The sequence below is a fragment of the Salvelinus fontinalis genome, chromosome 23 (genome assembly GCF_029448725.1).
Source record: "Salvelinus fontinalis isolate EN_2023a chromosome 23, ASM2944872v1, whole genome shotgun sequence".
Classification (NCBI taxonomy): domain Eukaryota; kingdom Metazoa; phylum Chordata; class Actinopteri; order Salmoniformes; family Salmonidae; genus Salvelinus; species Salvelinus fontinalis.
The window spans coordinates 18999460-19018579 of NC_074687.1; the positions used below are offsets into that span (position 1 = coordinate 18999460).

Below are 19120 nucleotides of genomic sequence, written 5' to 3' on the forward strand. Positions count from 1 at the left end.
TTGTAGATGATGCCTAATTAGATAGTTAGGTGTCAGAGCTGTGACCTGAGTTCTGAGAAGGAGACTTCTCTGCTCTCCTCGGGGTGACTTTGCCACCTCTACTCCACAGAGCCCACAATACTCAGCAGAGTGACAGGTGACCCGCCTGACCCCACACACACACCCCGGACAGGAACCGGTGTCAGCCATGTGGGAGTCTCCTTCTAGTCCCCAACACGTTTTTTTTCTGACCTTAAAGTTATCTTATGTCGTGATGAATTCACATCCCATGTCATTGGTATGGTATTTCTGCCTAAACCTCAAATGAATAGAAAAGATAGGAGCTGAATAAAATCCTGAATTTGCACTGCTTATCTTTACCATTCTCTTTGGATTGAATCATATGGATCTACATAACAGGTTGCCTGGGACATTAACTTATTTCATAAGTACACTCCAGTTTTGAGGTTGAAAACATCTCAAAGTGAGCAGCACCTCCAACGTGTTTGGTAGGGCACCTCAGTCACCTCTCTCTGACTCTGTCCAAGCACAGTACACCAGTGACACCTGTCGGGAAAAGTCTGTAATCTGTTGCCCAGAAATTGTTTTTACTTTCCTGCGTTAGTAAGTGCGAACAATTGTACAAACCGCATATGTAACAACTTCATGACATATTATTAAATATAAATCTAATATAATATATATATTTTTAAAATAACGAATTATGCGACTGAAAGTCCAATAAAGATACAGCAACCTTTCATATCATATACCAGTGTGTTTTTACATGGCACATTTTACACAACAGCTAATTTCATAATATACTATGAAACCGCTTAGCTATTATTATCATCTGTGTATATTATCTGTCTAATCGAATCACAAGGAACTGCATGTTGCACGGGTGTTCTGCACGGCCATTATTATCTTTCGTACACAGACACAGACGGGCGGAGCGATCTGGGCCGAGTCTTGTTGTAACGCAGTTCGTCATCTGCAAGGCATATGACGGATTCTGCTTCATAAACAACACACGTAAGTGCAATCAATCTGCGCCTCGAATAACAAACTATTGGCATAAAATACTTATGATATTATTCCCTTGTCGTCAGTGGCGATTTTAGCACGGAAATCTTGGTGGGGCAAAAAACAACAACATGTGGGATGCAATTCCAACAAAGCCACTACACAACCCTAAACAATACATGAAGTGCACTATGATGGTGACAAATGTTGCCCACAAACTGTTAGAGCCTACATAAAGCTGTCCCAACAGCAGAGTCCCAAAACTTCACAACTGCTACACCTGGCTATCAACGGAGCTTTGTCTTGCAGCGAAAGAGTTCATTCTGTCTCATTTTCGGCCTTTAAAAAAAACATAGCTGAAATGTCTGACTTGCTTAATCCTCCTGTTGTGTTCGTTTCATGTTAATTCTTTCTGTGTTCCCGGTCCAAATTGCCGGACCATTATAGCTGATTATAAATCCATAATAATACATATATGATCACCTAATGTTGTGTTAGATATTTTTTATCAACTTAAGTTCTTGTGAACATTACAAGTTTACAAGAACATTACATCTTGTATTTGCTATTTATGGCCTGTAGGCCTCATTGACCTGAGCTCATACAACTAGTTTTTGAGTTAAAAAAACATAATGTATGGATTATTTTGACTATAACAAATTCTCAGATGAAACATATTGTGCTATTTATCACAGACTACTTTGTGTCCAAGTTTAACAAGGATTCTCTCCTCTCTAGTGTCATGATCAAAGATATGATCAAGAGCCTCACATTTATTTTATCAGGTAAGTTGACTGAGAACACGTTCTCATTTGCAGCAACGACCTGGGGAATAGTTACAGGGGAGAGGAGGGGGATGAATGAGCCAATTGTAAACTGGGGATTATTAGGTGACCATGATGGTTTGAGGGCCAGATTGGGAATTTAGCTAGGACACCGGGGTTAACACCCCTACTCTTACGATAAGTGCCATGGGATCTTTAATGACCTCAGAGAGTCAGGACACCCGTTTAACGTCCCATCCGAAAGACGGCACCCTACACAGGGCAGTGTCCCCAATCACTGCTCTGGGGCATTGGGATATTTTTTAGACCAGAGGAAAGAGTGCCTCCTACTGGCCCTCCAACACCACTTCCAGCAGCATCTGGTCTCCCATCCAGGGACTGACCAGGACCAACCCTGCTTAGCTTCACAAGCAAGCCAGCAGTGGTATGCAGGGTGGTATGCTGCTGGCTAGAGTATATCGTTTGGTCATTGTGTTGCCACAGAAAGAATTGTGAGCAAGACCTCAAAAAAACTTTATATACAAGAGCTGCAAGAAAAGTTCAATAAAAGTTATTATTGAAACAATGTTGCTATTGTGAGAATGCCACAGGTGTGTTTCCCTGGGGGAAATATTCTATTGGGAAAAGGTTCCTGTGGGGGTTGCCATGGAAGCCAAGAAGGGGAGTGAGGTGTGTGTGTGTGTGTGTGTGTGTGTGTGTGTGTGTGTGTGTGTGTTCAAACACATCCATGTGGGGGTCTGGGAGGAGAAGTGTGTCCATCTGATGAATGGGCATGTGCCGGAACTCAATTTTATACACTAATTGTAGTCTCACCCATCTAATGACCGGGAACACCATAAGTGTTCAAAAGTTAAATAAAACACCCAACATTTTATGAAAATCATTAAAATGTGTTTTGTGTGTTCAGATGCCCTGTGTGGACAAAGTCATGGAACCTTATGACAATTAAATGAACTACATTTTTCAGAGAGAACTTTAAATCGGTCCAATTCGACCGGAACACAGCAGGAGGGTTAAACAAATGTGGTTTCTACTGACAATTGATGTACAAACTATGGCATAAGGGGACGACAAGCAGAAGAGGCAATCTGTTATTTCGACTAAGACATTAATGAGCGAGCTAGGACGGACGTAGTAAATATAACTGTTTGTTCAGCACTTTTGAAATGTACAGCAACAGAATTCAGAACATGGGCCATTCTTACAGTGTTCTCCCTGTACACCAAGTCAGAACCATGGGATAAATAAAGGGGTCATATAAACAATGAAAGCTCTTACAATATTCAATGATTATATTTCTCAAAAACAGTTTATAGGCTACATGTGGACCACCAAGTCAGAACAGTAGGTGAAATTAAGAGGTGAAAATAGACCAAATTATTAGGGTGAGGCACATGGGCTAATAACAGCTTAACTGTTAACAACTTTCTTAGCTACAGTATACATATCTCCCTGGCATATTACATCATTTATACAGCAGCATACAAGACATTAGACTCACCTTGTTGTACTGTGTTCACTTGAACAGGAAGGTGGCGTGGCGGTCCTTCGTGGGCAAATTTTATCATCAAACTTTGTCATCAATGTCTGGCATTCTCTGGATTTATGGTGCTTTCAAGACAACTGGGAACTCAGGGGGAAAAAGGTAGAATCATAATGACGTCAGTGATCTTCAGGTTGTAGCTCTAGAAAGAGGCCCGAGTTCCGAATGTACAATTCCGAGTTGGATGAAAGTTCAAAACGTTTTTCCCCGAGTTGACAGTTGTCTTGAACTCACTAAAGTCAGATTTTGCAGTTCAGAGTTAACAGTTGTTTTGAGCGCGGCACAAATCATGCTTCATTGACAGCATGGCCAATGTTGGAATGTTTATCATTTTAAAACTAGGAAAAGAGCCACCACACAGCAACTCCGCTGAATAGCAGGCTAGTGATTGCTTTGCAATAATTGCAGTTAGCCACTGATTCCTTCCAAACCACTCATTGTTGAATTTGCGATTTCCAACATTTCCAATGTTTATGGCCAATGGCCAATGAGCACGGATACGTTTTATCTATAATTTCTCTTCATATGACAAGGATTAAAAAGGATTTGCCAGTAGATTGTGGACTTGATTCATGATGATGACTGTTAGCTAAGATTTTTAAAGTATGATGTTGACATGATCAGTCCAATCAAAGCTACTGTGCAAAAAGCTACTGTACATATAACGTGATTTGACGTAATTTTATCTGTGGCCAATGACATTCAGCCTTCTTGGATGAGCCCTTCTAATGGCTCTATGGCATCACTCAAGGGGCTAGAATTGAAGGTCTCCCCTTAGACTTGGCGGTGACGTAGTGTCCCCATGAGTGACAGAACACTGAGCCAATGACGTCGCAACGCTCCGTATTTTCTGCTGGCTTGCCCCACCACCACAGAAAGCACTGAGCAGAGCTGAAACACCTGCATTTTGGAGCTGCCTTACTCAAGAAAACAAAAAAAGACCAGCATTTATATGCTGCGTTATTAACTCAATGATGTACAGTATATATTTTTTTTTACATTGTTTGCAAACTGATATGTGACACGTTTAATGACAAAATAACATGCAAGACAGGAAGGGCCCCCTCCCCCCAAAAACATACTAAAAATGCGGGGCTCAAAACAGGTGCGACTCTGCCCTGAATGACAAGTCGCCACTGCTTGGCGTGCTGTTTGGCAGTGTTAAATAAAACGCATTTCTTACACATAAGTATGTGGACACCTTCAAATAAGTGGATACCGGCTATTTCAGCCACACCCGTTGCTGACAGGCGTATAAAATCAAGCACACAGCCATGCAATCTCTATAGACAAACATTGGCAGTAGAATGGCCTTACTGAAGAGCTCCATGACTGTCAACGTGGCACCGTTGTAGGATGCCACCTTTCCAACAAGTCAGTTCGTCTAATTTCTGCCCTGCTAGAGCTGCCCTGGTCAACTGTAAATGCTGTTATTGTGAAGTGGAAACGTCTAGAAACAACAATGGCTCAGCCGCGAAGTGGTAGGCCTCACAAGTTTGGTGGAGGAGGAAGAATGGTCTCAGGCTGATTTTTATGGATCGGGCGAAGGCCCTTAGTTCCAGTGAAGTGGAATTGTAACACTACAGCACACAATGACAGTTTGGCGAAGGCCCTTTCCTGTTTCAGCATGACAATGCCTCCGTGCACAAAGCGAGGTCCATAGAGAAATGGTTTGTCTAGAACGGTGTGGAAGGACTTGACTGGCCTGCACAGAGCCCTGACCTCAACCCCATCAAACACCGTTGGGATTAATTGGAACGCCGACTGAGCCAGACCTAATCGCCCAACATCAGTGCCCAACCTCACTAATGCTCTTGTGGCTGAATGGAATCAAGTACCTGCAGGAGTGTTCCAACATCTAATGGAAAGCCTTCCCAGAAGAGTGGAGGCTGTTATAGTAGCAAAGGGGGGACCAACTCCATATTAATGGTCATGATTTTGGAATGAGATGTTCGACAAGCAGGTGTCCACATACTTTTGGCTTCAGTCTATAAAAAAAGTGGTCAGATGAAGCAGATGCTAAACTACAGGACTGTTTTGCTATCACAGACTGGAACATGTTCCGGGATTCTTCTGGTGGCATTGAGGAGTACACCACATAAGTCACTGGCTTTATCAATAAGTGCATTGAGGACGTTGTCCCCACAGTGACTGTACGTACATACCCCAACCAGAAGCCATGGATTACAGGCAACATTCGCACTGAGCTTAAGGGTAGAGCTGCCGCCTTCAAGGTGCGGGACTCTAACCCGGAAGCTTACAAGAAATCCAGCTATGCCCTACGAAGAACCATCAAACAGGCAAAGCGTCAATACAGGGCTAAGATTGAATCATACTACACCGGCTCCGACTCTCGTCTTATGTGGCAGGGCTTGCAAACTATTACAGACTACAAAGGGAAGCACAGCCGCGAGCTGACCAGTGACACGAGCCTACCAGACGAGCTAAATAACTTCTATGCTCGCTTCGAGGCAAGCAACACTGAGGCATGCATGAGAGCATCAGCTGTTCCGGACGACTGTGTGATCACGCTCTCCGTAGCCGACGTGAGTAAGACCTTTAAACAGGTCAACATACACAAGGCTGCGGGGCCAGACGGATTACCAGGACGTGTGCTCCGGGCATGTGCTGACCAACTGGCAGGTGTCTTCACTGCCATTTTCAACATGTCCCTGATTGAGTCTGTAATACCAACATGTTTCAAGCAGACCACCATATTCCCTGTGCCCAAGAACACAAAGGCAACCTGCCTAAATGACTACAGACCCGTAGCACTCATGTCTGTAGCCATGAAGTGCTTTGAAAGGTTGGTAATGGCTCACATCAACACCATTATCCCAGAAACCCTAGGCCCACTCCAATTTGCATACCACCCAAACAGATCCACAGATGATGCAATCTCTATTGCACTCCACACTGCCCTTTCCCACCTGGACCAAAGGAACACTTATGTGAGAATGCTATTCATTGACTACAGCTCAGCGTTCAACACCATAGTGTCCTCAAAGCTCATCAATAAGCTAAGGACCCTGGGAATAAACACCTTCCTCTGCAACTGGATCCTGGACTTCCTGACAGGCCGCCCCCAGGTGGTGAGGGTAGGTAGCAACACATCTGCCACGCTGATCCTCAACACTGGAGCTCCCCAGGGGTGCGTGCTCAGTCCCCTCCTGTACTCCCTGTTCACCCACAACTGCATGTCCAGGCACGACTCCAACACCCTCATTAAGTTTGCAGACGACACAACAGGGGTAGGCTTGATCACCGACAACGACGAGACAGACTATAGGGAAGAGGTCAGAGACCTGGCCGGGTGGTGCCAGAATAACAACATATCCCTCAACGTAACCAAGACTAAGGAGATGATTGTGGACTACAGAAAAAGGAGGACCAAGCACGCCCCCATTCTCATCGACGGGGCTGTAGTGGAGCAGGTCGAGAGCTTCAAGTTCCTTGGTGTCCACATCAACAACAAACTTTAATGGTCCAAACACACCAAGACAGTCGTGAAGAGGGCACGACAAAGCCTATTCCCCCTCAGGAAACTAAAAAGATTTGGCATGGGTCCTGAGATCCTCAAAAGGTTCTACAGCTGCAACATCGAGAGCATCCTGACTGGTTGCATCACTGCCTGGTACAGCAATTGCTCGGCCTCTGACCGCAAGGCACTACAGAGGGTAGTGCGTACGGCCCAGTACATCACTGGGGCTAAGCTGCCTGCCATCCAGGACCTCTACACCAGGCGGTGTCAGAGGAAGGCCCTAAAAATTGTCAAAGACCCCAGCCACCCCAGTCATAGATTGTTCTCTCTACTATGGCATGGCAAGCGGTACCGAAGTGCCAAATCTAGGACAAAAAGGCTTCTCAACAGTTTTTACCCCCAAGCCATAAGACTCCTGAACAGGTAATCAAATGGCTACCCGGACTATTTGCATTGTGTGCCCCTCCCCCCACTCCTATTTTTACATTGCTGCTACTCTCTGTTTATCATATATGCATAGTCACTTTAACTATACGTTCATGTACATACTACCTCAATTGGGCCGACCAACCAGTGCTCCCCCACATTGGCTAACCGGGGTATCTGCATTGTGAACGACCCACCACCCGCCAACCCCTCTTTTACGCTACTGATACTCTCTGTTCATCATATATGCATAGTCACTTTAACCATATCTACATGTACATACTACCTCAATCAGCCTGACTAACCGTGTCTGTATGTATCCTCGCTACTTTTATAGCCTTGCTACTGTATATAGCCTGTCTTTTTACTGTTGTTTTATTTCTTTACTTACCTATTGTTCACCTAATACATTTTTTGCACTATTGGTTAGAGCCTGTAAGTAAGCATTTCACTGTAAGGTCTACACCTGTTGTATTCGGCGCACGTGACAAATAAACTTTGATTTGATCGATGATGTGTAGTTGGCAGAGGACACTACATCATTTGATATTTGGACAGGGAAAAGGGCATGTGATATTTGAATGGTTGCATGATGAAAATGTAAGGCCATTCCAGAATTTAGTGGCAGTATTACAGCAGAGATGTAGGCTACAAGTAGGACTCATATTTTTCAATTTGTCAAATCAAATTTTATTTGTCACATACACATGGTTAGCAGATGTTAATGCGAGTGTAGCAAAATGTGAAATGCTCCAAGAATGATATGGCTATTTCATGTGGATATGGCTCTTGTTTGCATTATAGTGCCATCGTTGAACTTAAAATAGTTTTTTCATATATTCATAGTAACTATGTAATTACAATGTGTAGTATTAATAGTATGTAATAACAGCCTCAACGCCTCTTCCAGCTCTACAGGTCCAGCATGCCTCTTGGCGACATGAGGACACCCCTGCTGTCCAACTCATTTGACGCCCCAGAGGAACCCCTGCCCTGTGACCCGGGAAACCCCACAGTGGGCATCCTAGGCTCAGGTGATTACTCCCGTTCCCTGGCTGTGCGATTAGTTGCCTGTGGTTATAGGGTAGTGGTCGGCAGCCGTAACCCAAAGCATATAGCCACCGGACAGTTTCCTGATGGGGTTCAGCTTCTCACACAGAGGGAGGCGATGGTTGGCACAGAGAAGGTTGTCTTTGCTGCTCTCTACCCTGAACACTACCACACCCTGGTGGGGTTGAGGGATGTGCTGGCTGGGAAGGTGCTGGTGGATGTGAGCAACGCCACCAAGCTTAACAATGGAGAGCCGTCTAACGCTGAGAGGCTGGCAGAGCTGTTCCCAGAGAGCAGAGTGGTGAAGGGCTTCAATGTGGTCTCAGCCTGGGCCCTGCAGACTGGAGCTCATGATGGCAGCAGGCAGGTAAGAGAGTAATCATGTACATACAACTCCACACATTGTGTACAGTGGCAAGAAAAAGTATGTGAACCCTTTGGAAATACCTGGATTTCTGCATAAATTGGTCATAAAATTTGATCTGATCTTCATCTAGGTAACAATAATAGACGAACACAGTCTGCTTAAACTAATAACACACAAACATTTATACATGTTCATGTCTTTCTTGAGCCCGCCGTGTAAACGTTCACAGTGCAGGGTGGGGAAAGTATTTGAACCCTTAATAACTGTTTGACCCTCCTTTGGCAGCAATAACCTCAACCAAACGTTTTCTGTAGTTGCGGATCAGACCTGCACGGTCAGGAGAAATTCCTCTTTACAAAACTGTTTCAGTTCAGCAATATTCTTTGGATGTCTGGTGTGAAATGTTCTCTCGAGGTCATGCCACAGCATCTCAATAGGGTTGAGGTCAGGACTGACTGGGCCACTCCAGACGCGTATTTTCTTCTGTTGAAGCCATTCTGTTGTTGATTTACGTCTGTGTTTTGGGTCGTTGTCCTGCTGCATCACACAACTTCTGTTGAGCTTCAATTGGCAGACAGATAGCCTAACATTCTCCTGCAAAATGTCTTGATAAACTTGGGAATTCATTTTTCCGTTGATGATATCAAGCTCTCCAGGCCCTCAGGCAGCAAAGCAGCCCCATACCATGATGCTCCCTCCACCATACTTTACAGTTGGGATGAGGTTTTGATGTTGGTGTGCTGTGCCTTTTTTTCTCCACACATAGTATTGTGTGTTCCTTTCAAACAACTCAACTGTAGTTTCATCTGTCCACAGAATATTTTGTAAGTAGCGCTGTGGAACATCCAGGTGCTCTTTTGCAAACTTCAGACGTGCAGCAATGTTTTCTTTAGACAGCAGTGGCTTCTACCATAGTGACCTCCCATGAACACCATTCTTGTTTAGTGTTTTACGTATTGTAGACTCGTCAACAGAAATGTTAGCATGTTCCAGAGATTTCTGTAAGTCTTTAGCTGACACTCTAGGATTCTTCTTAACCTCATTAAGCATTCTGCGATGTGCTCTTGCAGTCATCTTTGCAGGACGGCCACTCCTAGGGAGAGTAGCTACAGTGCTGAGCTTTCTCCATTTATAGACAATTTGTCTTACCATGGACTGATGAACATCAAGGCTCTTAGAGATACTTTTGTAACCCTTTCCAGCTTTATGCAAGTCAACAATTCTTAATCTGAGGTCTTCTGAGATCTGTTTTGTTTGAGGCATGGTTCACATCAGGCAATGCTTCTTGTGAATAGCAAACTCAAATTTTGTGAGTGTTTTTTTATAGGGCAGGGCAGCTCTAACAACATGTCCAATCTCGTCTCATTGATTGGACTCCAGGTCAGCTGACTCCTGACTCCAATTAGCTTTTGGAGAAGTCATTAGCCTAGAGGTTCACATACTTTTCCCAACCTACACTGTGAATGTTTAAATTACGTATTCAATATAGACAAGAAAAATACAATAGTTTGTGTGTTATTCGTTTAAGCACACCATGTTTGTCTATTGTTGTGACTTAGATGAAGATCAGATCAAATTTGATGACCAATTTATGCAGAAATCCAGGTAATTCCAAAGGGTTCACATACTTTTTATTGCCACTGTATGTAGTTATAGACGTCGCACACCGACAGGCACTCACCCACACAATGTGAGCCTCAATTTCTCCTAATCAGTCCTCTCCCCCCTGCCCCTCCCAGGTCCTGATCAGCAGTGACTGTCCTGAGGCCAAGAGAACTGTGATCCAGCTGGCTCGCAGTATGAGTTTCCTGGCCGTGGACATGGGAGGCCTTGCTAGCTCTAGGCACGTTGAGGACGCCCCCCTGCGCCTCTTCCCATCCTGGGGTGGCCCCCTAATGGTCACTTTCCTCCTCATCCTCTTCTTCTACGGCTACAACTTCCTGCGTGGCATTCTCATGCCCTACCTGTCCCGGGGGCAAAACAACTTCTACCAGCTACCCCTGGAGACGGTGAACGAGACGCTGCCAGCAGTGGCCCTGGTGATCCTGGCGCTGGTCTACCTCCCGGGACTGTGGGCTGCCGCACTGCAGCTGGCCCGAGGAACCAAGTACAGCCGCTTCCCCGACTGGCTGGACCACTGGATGGGGAGACGCAAACAGCTAGGCCTGCTGAGCTTCCTGTGTGCCGGGCTGCATGCGGTCTACAGTATGTGTCTGACCCTGCGCAAGGCTTCTCAATACAGGCTGCTGGATGCAGCGTACAGACAGGTGAGTGGTTGGAGTCAGTTGAACAGGTTGAACTCATAGTCAGTTGAACAGGTTGAACTCATAGTCAGTTGAACTCATAGTCAGTTGAACTCATAGTCAGTTGAACTCATAGTCAGTTGAACTCAGTCAGTTGAACAGGTTGAACTCATAGTCAGTTGAACAGGTTGAACTCATAGTCAGTTGAACTCATAGTCAGTTGAACAGGTTGAACTCATAGCTAATTGAACAGGTTGAACTCATAGCTAGTTGAACATATATAATCCATCAGTAGTGGACTATCCAAATAAAATGTTACCAACCGTGGTTGGTGATGTCACTGCTGTGGAGCAGTAGGCCGGGGCTGCATTTTTAACTCTCTATGAGTGTGAACATGACGTGACAGAGTGTGGCTGAGGCCTAATTAACAGACTGACTCCGTTAAGAGCTGCTTCTTGGGGGCAGGATGCTCTCACGCATCCAGCTCTCCCATGGAGCGTTGTTCACAAGTGGGAGAAGGCAGTGTGTGCTCATTAGTTGATCCACAGATTAAGTGTTCCTCCCACACTTATCTCACAGTCTCCCAGTATTTTAATGCTTTTAACTGTATCAGTGAATAATTTGGTTTTCCACTAACCGGACTTTGTGCCCCTTCAGGTGAAGGCGGGAGTGGAGCATTCCTGGGAGGAGCCTCAGGTGTGGAGATCGGACCTTTATCTGTCCTCTGGCATTCTGGGACTTGGTGTTCTGACTCTCCTGGCCATCACATCTCTACCCTCGGTGGGTAACGCTCTCAGTTGGAGAGAGTTCACTTTTGTACAGGTGAGTAGCTAACAGCACGATATTTGACACTTTTGTATGCACCCGTAGTTTATTGCAACATTTTGAGCGGTTTTCTATCATCTGTCTCCAGTCAGGGTTGGGGTACGCTGCCTTGACTCTCTCCATCATGCACACCCTCTTCTTCAGCTGGGACTTTGCTTTCTTCTCATTTGCTTACCCTTACTACATGCCCCCCACATACCTGCTGGCACTGATCCTGCCCTGTCTGGTCCTGGTGGGTCGGCTCTTCCTGGCGCTGCCCTGCCTGGCGTTCAGACTGGCAAAGATACGTCGAGGCTGGGAGAGTCCATGCCACCACCCTCCTCAGACCCAAGAGGACACAGCCAATGGTGTGCTGCCCAGGGACTTGAGTGGTGATGTGTGACGGTCCAATCAAGTAGAGACTCAGTGCAAATCCATTTTCTAGCTCTGATGAAAGGGATAGTTCGTTGTACATATTTTGTCTGACACACACTATGGCACTTTTTAATGCCACTTAATTTTAAAATCAAAATAAGAAACAAACTCAAGAAAAGTGTTACTATTTTTCTAGAAACTGAAATACTGAAAGGTTACCTCACAAGTCCAATATACAACTACCTTCTGTTATGATAAATTATGTACGCTCTTTGTTTAACTGGGTTAAGAAACATGAACAGAAATATGTATCATTTTCACTGAGTATCATAGCAAGACAATTCATATTTGACTAGACCTCTAAGCTTCTCTTGGGTTAAGTGAAGACAGATGTGACCACTTTCTGGTCAATTTCAGCATGTTCAAATCTCCAAACCCACTATTCAACTAGATTTACCAACCAGAAGTGCCTGAATTGAGCCTCAACTGAGAAGCTGCACTTGACCCCGAAATAGAAGAAGAAAAATTGAGACAGAAGTCTGTATAAGTGTAACGGATGTGAAATGGCTAGCTAGTTAGCAGGTACGCGCTAATAGCGTTTCAATCGGTTACATCACTTGCTCTGAGACTTGAAGTAGGGTTTCCCCTTGTTCTGCAAGTGCCGTGGCTTTTGTGGAGCGATGGGTAACGACGCTTCGGGGGTGTCAGTTGTGTGCAGAGGGTCCCTGGTTCGCGCCCGTGTCGGGGCGAGGGGACGGTCTAAAGTTATACTGTTACATAAGGACATTGGATTAGTGTTAGAGACCTAGTCAATACAGTCCGTCTTTGCTGTTCAGCTGTGTGTTACAGCACTGTCGCTTCCAGACAGACAGTCTGTGTGCAGTGTTGTGGAATATCTTGAGTCAAATATTTGCACAGATACCGGAACTTGTGAATTCTTGTGAACTTGTGAAAACTTTAGTTTTTCCTGTCTTTACATTGCACATAGTCACTCCTTGTATGTACATGAACAACTCCTATTGGCCTTATAGTTCTCCCATCTTTGCATTACGTATAGAATCCCTTCCCTCTATGCGAAAATAACTCCTCTTGATCTTTCTCCACCATTATCTTTCCATCTCAGTTCTTACTTGTTAACACCCACATCTGACAGCTGTATAGGTTATACATTTTTTTTTTTACCGTTATTTTACCAGGTAAGTTGACTGAGAACACGTTCTCATTTGCAGCAACGACCTGGGGAATAGTTACAGGGGAGAGGAGGGGGAAGAATGAGCCAATTGTAAACTGGGGATTATTAGGTGACCATGATGGTTTGAGGGCCAGATTGGGAATTTAATGGTATTCCCAATGGTAGCAGGCCCTGTTCATACATGTTCCATTCCTTATATAGCCACTCTGTCTTAGCACTTCAGTGGACAGTCTAAACACTGCCTGCTAATATTGGAGTCATTAGTTTTGCTACTACAGCAGCTCCAGTCCTAACAGCATTATTATGTAAGGAGACTGGACACAGTCACAAAACACACAACTACTGTCAACCTGGGAAATGAACAATTAACTGAAGGAAAGCGTCTTCAGCGCACACACACATAAGGTGCAATATACACTCACCAGCCAGTTTATTAGGTACACCACCCAGTTTATGAAAATGGAGACGGCATTGAGGCAGTCACAGTTCGATTGAATGTTAAAACGAGTAACCTAAGCAACTGAGTGTGGTATGATCGTCTGGGCCAGGCGCGCTGGATCCAATATCTCAAAAACAGCCTCACTCCTGGGATTTTCACATACGACAATGTCTAGGGTTTACCGAGAATGATGCGACAAACCAAAAATATCCAGTCAGCGCATTCCTGTGAGCGAAAACAGCTCATTGATGAGAGGTCGAAGGAAAATGTCAAGAATCGTGCACACTAACAGGCAGGCCAACAGTGGTGTGCAGAAAAGTATCTCGGGAACGCACTCATCGATCTTTGTCCATACTGGGTTCCACTCCTATCAGCTAAAAATAAGAAGAGGCTCCATTGGGCACGCAATCACCAACACTGTAAAATTGAGGAGTGGAAAAACATCACCTGGTCTGACAAATCCCAGTTCCTGTTGAGTCATGCTGATGGCAGTCAGACTTTGGCATAAAGCAGCATGAGTCTATGGACCCATCTTGCCTGGTACAGTGTATAGCTGTGATAAAGGGCCTTTTTGTGATTAATTTGTGTGTAATGCAGTACCTTATTTACCTGTAAAAACTAGAAAGAGCAAAGCCAGTGGTTTCTCCTGGGATAAGAGTACATTTCTTTTTTCTATTGAATATTAAAGCTTATGTGCCATATTTGGACCCATCTCAGCAAGGGGGAAAATACTTCACTGTACTTATGCAATAAAGCTTTTTAGATGCATCTTTTCAAACCAGTGATTTAATTTGGAATCATGTTTGCAGTAATAAGACAGGCCTTACAGGAAACTAATAAGTACAAAGAAAATCAATGCACAACCATAATCATATTCAACACCACCAGATAAATGATAAGTGCATTTCAGTGGAGATGTATATAAGAGGCAAAAACATGTTTTATATATATGGCATGTTAAATTAAAATACTCGAACTTAGGTCTGAAGGCACATGTCACCCCCTCAATCTTCCATCCATGTGTATCCTCCATGTCAGATCAGAATCCCCTCTTCCGTGGTGAAGTGTAAACACCCTTACCACCAGGCCGGTTGGGGGTTGGCTTTAAAGAGCTTATAATCCTCTTTCCTGAAGAAGGCCAATTCTGTTTCATTTGCTGAAACAAAAGAAACAGGAATAAAATAAGGCGCTTCACTTTGACAATATTTCATTACCAGGATGTTGCCTGAATGCACAGTTCCAACTCATAAAATACATGTAGTACACACAGTCTGAATACTTATTTACATAAGTAATCTTTTTTATTTTTAAAACACTTGCAAAAAAAATAAAAAGGGGTCTGAATAATTTTCCGAATGCACATACAGTACCAGTCAAAAGTTTGGACACCTACTCATTCCAGTTTTTTTTTTTTTTTTTTACATTTTAGAATAATAGTGAAGACATCAAAACTATGAGATAACACATGGAATCATGTAGTAAACGAAAAAAACAGTGTTGAACAAATCAAAATATATTTTATATTTGAGATTCTTCAAAGTAGCCACCCTTTGCCTTGATGACAGCTTTGCATTCTCTCAACCAGCTTCATGAGGGAAGGGGAAGGGTACAAAAACATTTCTGCAGCAGTTTGGAACCACGAAGACTATTCCTAGAGCTCGCCGCCCGGCCAAACTGAGCAATCGGAGGAGAAGGGCCTTGGTTAGAGAGGTGACCAAGAACCCGATGGTCACTGACAGAGCTACAGAGTTCCTCTGTGGAGAATCTTGTTTCTCATGGTCTAAGAGTCTTTCAGGTGCCTTTTGGCAAACTCCAAGCAGGCTATCATGTGCCTTTTACTGAGGAGTGGCTTCCGTCTTGCCACTCTACCATAAAGGTCTAATTGGTGGAGTGCTGCAGAGATGGTTGTCCTTCTGGAAGGTTCTTATATCTCCACAGAAGAACTCTGGAGCTCTGTCAGAGTGACCATGGTTAGGGAGGTGACCAAGAACCCCAAGGCCCTTCTCCACCGATTGCTCAGTTTGGCCGGGCGGCGAGCTCTAGGAATAGTCTTGGTGGTTCCAAACTGCTGCAGAAATGTTCTGGTACCCTTCTTCAGTTCTGTGCCTCGACACAAACTTGTCTCAGAGCTCTAAGGACAATTCCTTCAACCTCATGGCACAGATTTATTTAAAAATGTTTTTTTTTAAGTATTACATTTTAGAATAAGGCTGTAATATAACAAAATGTGGAGAAAGTCAAGGGGTCTGAATAACTTCCAACGTTACTGTATTTTTATACTGGAGATGTATAGTGGTATGGCCCAGGAAGACCCCATCCGCCACCAACAACCCCCCCCCCCCCCCCCCCCCCCGTAACTCTTCCCCTGTGTACAGTATGTGTACAAAAACAAGATGACTATACCAATGCCCGCAGCTCTTAGGGTTAGTCCATCTTGCAGAATAAGCTTGTCATCATCCTCCAAACTCATCACCAACTCATTCGTCTGCAAACAGGACATTTATCATTTTGATTGGCTTTGTAAAACACAATTATTTAGAATAAACAATGGGAAAGATTTAACAGGCTTATTGATATAACTACTGAGTATTTGTAAGGTGTCAAGGAGGATACCTTTGCTCCATGTGCCTGGTGGATGATCTTCATTGTGTCTTCAAATTATACATTGTGTAGAAGTTAAGACATATCAATATACTGCATGTATCAAGAATGCATGCCAAATGGGTCCAACAATGTTTAGTGAAGAATAACTTTGAAATGTTTCGGGCATAATTCTCAAAACATAATCGACTCCTAAACCCTACCATCAAAATCAAATGTCTAGGGCACAGGTGTCAAACTCATTCCACAGAGGGCTGAGTGTCTGCAGGTTTTCACTCCTCCCTTGATTGATGAATTAAGGTCACTGATTAGTAAGGAACTCCCCACACCTGGTTGTCTCTGGCTTAATTGAAAGGAAAAACCTGCAGACACCAAACCCTCCATGGAATGAGTTTGGCAGCACCATACGGGGCAATGCCAATGGTAGGGTAGCAGATTAAACTCAAATCCACGACTGGACTGGAGCGCCGATGTTACATACAATTACGTTTTTAATAAAAAAAATAAAAAAAGAGACTTCAGCATCAAAAGAATAGCCAGCAATTACAAATGACATTGTTCTTTGTAATTGCGTGCTATAATTTTGATGCTGAAATAAGTATTTTTTTAAATTAAAAACATAATTGTATGTAACATCGGAACTCCAGTCTGCCCACACTAATCGTAGCTATTTGGAAGTAGGCAACAGAAGCCACTACTAAAATGCAGCCATAACTTACCATAGCCAAAATTCTTGAAGGGGGGTGGTAGACCGGCTCTCATGCTAACTTCTAAAAAGGGACAAGTCAACATATATGGAACCAGAAAGGCAGATGATGAAATATTGTGGAGTAACATTTTTCATGATGTAGGGTGTTCACTCACGGCTGTACAATGTAGAGAAAAACGGGGCAATTCAAGAGGGTGGCTCTCGAAATGAATGTAAAAAGGTAATTTTGTTTGCCCTATGTCATCATAAATGACAACTAATCAGACTTTTCTACAATATTATAACTTTAATATACTTGTACTTGATAGTGTTGAAATAAGAACGTTAATTTGCTGTAACCATTGCTAGTTTAGACTGCACCGCTCTTGGATGCATCTCTCATATTTGGTGTTGTGAGGTGATCCTTGGCTTTCATTGCCTGTAACCGCAATCAATCTACGCCACAGAGTTATATTGAGCAGTTACCACTTTTTGATCATGCATCTAACGTTAATGACATTCCATTCACTCTAAACATGCTAAATTCTCAGACTAAATCGTCGGTAACTTTTGAACCATATATGGTAGAAACATGGGGTTTGGCCTGTTGTTTTTCTGACTGAATGTTCTAATGCATTCACATATTTATATAAACCTTGAACTAATGAATTATGTTATAGGTGAACACCCTACATAACGTTTAGCTAGCTACCATAAAAATAAATCATACTTACCATTTTTCACAAACTGGATAAATTCCTGGACCGGTTGATCTAAATTCACGCCACTAAATACAACTGGCTTGAAATTTCGGTGCTCAAAAGACCTTACCAACCGTACAGTTAGGACTGCCTCGCTGGACATACTGTAGCTGGCAGGCTAACGTTAGGTGACTGTTTATTTCTAACTAGCAAAGCAAATGTCTCGTTACAGTGAAATGTCGACACTGCAGCCCTTTAAGCATATATTGACGCTCATACTAATTTAGAACCCGAGCTGAACCTTTATCGCTAGATACTAGTAAAGATTTGTCTGTTCTTAATAACGTTTCAACAAATAAACACACGCGCTTCCGGGATGACGGACCTTCCGCAAGACAAGAGCAAACGAATTTGTGCTCAAAATGCTCAGACTCGATGTGTTGATATGTCTATAATTTCAATATATATAGTTGTTCACATAACCTCTGATAAAAGCTACGGTTTTGTAAAATATTTAAATATGTTCTTGATAAATATGAATACATATTTTACTTGCAAGTAAATCGTTTTGTCTATTTATTGTGTCATACTATTCAAATAGTTAAACGATCGGAATATACTTAGTTTTCTTTATGTCCCCTCTATTATAGGGACCCGAAGGACTACTTAAAACGTCTGTAAATTGGATACAATGCTTTTCCGTTAATGCAGTTCATTGTATTTTACTTCTTGTGAACACTTTATACAAAAAGTACATCTTCATCTGGTACTTATTAAGAGCAACCACATGATGTGTATGACATCATTCTAAACCTGCAGCTGCTAGGTTACCTTCCTGGCCAACCTGACAACAACAATTCATTCCTGGTCTATCTAACATTCCCTCGTGACTGTTATGAGACTCAATAGACAAGGAATGTTCAAAGGCTATGGCAGCACCTGCTTGCCAAAAGCACATGATATGGCATATGATATAAGGCTGCCTGAGGGGGAAAGGGAAATAAAGGGAAGGAGTAGAACCAAAAATATTTCTGATTGGCTATGGTAGTGGGTAATACAGGGACAAAGGGCATACCAGTTTGTAATATAGGCCAACGTGGCAGACACCATAGTAGAGATACTTATTTAATTCTGTGGCAGACACACACATCCACATGCCCTACTTTAGTGGGACCACTCGTAACAATGAATTGAGAGCTTTGATTGGTTATGTTTACTCACCCCAACCAACGGAGATGTTGCGTAAAGTGCCACTCATTGAATGTACCAATGGGATTGAGGGGACGGTCTCGCCTCAATCAGTAACGAAAAGCGAGCATTAACAATCTACCACAGAGTTTCTAAACCCAGAGGACCAACATCAGGATACTTCCGGGAACGCTACGCGAAGCAAACTCGACAGACCAGACCGGGTTCCCTC

General features: G+C 43.5%; 2 protein-coding genes across 4 annotated transcripts; one reads left to right on the forward strand and one right to left on the reverse strand.

Moving 5' to 3' along the window:
• Positions 1 to 907: 907 nt before the first annotated feature.
• Positions 908 to 15057, forward strand: steap3 (STEAP family member 3, metalloreductase). 3 transcript variants are annotated; one of them, XM_055878127.1, is made up of 6 exons: positions 910 to 1014; positions 1744 to 1790; positions 8151 to 8657; positions 10397 to 10924; positions 11558 to 11722; positions 11814 to 15057. In XM_055878127.1, exons 3-6 carry the CDS (start codon positions 8166 to 8168, stop codon positions 12105 to 12107), a joined length of 1479 nt encoding a protein of 492 aa, XP_055734102.1. In that variant the 5' UTR covers positions 910 to 1014; positions 1744 to 1790; positions 8151 to 8165; the 3' UTR covers positions 12108 to 15057. The 3 variants fall into 3 exon arrangements, with proteins under 3 accessions (XP_055734101.1, XP_055734103.1, XP_055734102.1); XM_055878126.1 differs by lacking the exon at positions 1744 to 1790 and having other exon boundaries at positions 908 to 1014; XM_055878128.1 differs by lacking the exon at positions 1744 to 1790 and having other exon boundaries at positions 908 to 1014; positions 11999 to 15057.
• On the reverse strand, positions 14481 to 18112 carry c23h2orf76 (chromosome 23 C2orf76 homolog). Its single transcript, XM_055878129.1, has 5 exons — positions 17734 to 18112; positions 17031 to 17081; positions 16324 to 16361; positions 16114 to 16195; positions 14481 to 14866 (listed from the first exon to the last, which is right to left on the reverse strand). Exons 1-5 carry the CDS (start codon positions 17861 to 17863, stop codon positions 14787 to 14789), a joined length of 381 nt encoding a protein of 126 aa, XP_055734104.1. The 5' UTR covers positions 17864 to 18112; the 3' UTR covers positions 14481 to 14786.
• Positions 18113 to 19120: the final 1008 nt, after the last annotated feature.

Coding starts and splice junctions, on each gene's coding strand:
- steap3 (XM_055878126.1), top strand. CDS start 8,166: ATGCCTCTTGGCGACATGAGGACACCCCTGCTGTCCAACTCATTTGAC. Junction 8,658..10,396: donor CTCATGATGGCAGCAGGCAG/GTAAGAGAGTAA, acceptor TGCCCCTCCCAG/GTCCTGATCAGCAGTGACTG. Junction 10,925..11,557: donor TGGATGCAGCGTACAGACAG/GTGAGTGGTTGG, acceptor GTGCCCCTTCAG/GTGAAGGCGGGAGTGGAGCA.
- c23h2orf76 (XM_055878129.1), bottom strand. CDS start 17,863: ATGTCCAGCGAGGCAGTCCTAACTGTACGGTTGGTAAGGTCTTTTGAG. Junction 17,082..17,733: donor TATCCAGTTTGTGAAAAATG/GTAAGTATGATT, acceptor GTCCCTTTTTAG/AAGTTAGCATGAGAGCCGGT. Junction 14,867..16,113: donor CCTAAGAGCTGCGGGCATTG/GTATAGTCATCT, acceptor CTTTTGTTTCAG/CAAATGAAACAGAATTGGCC.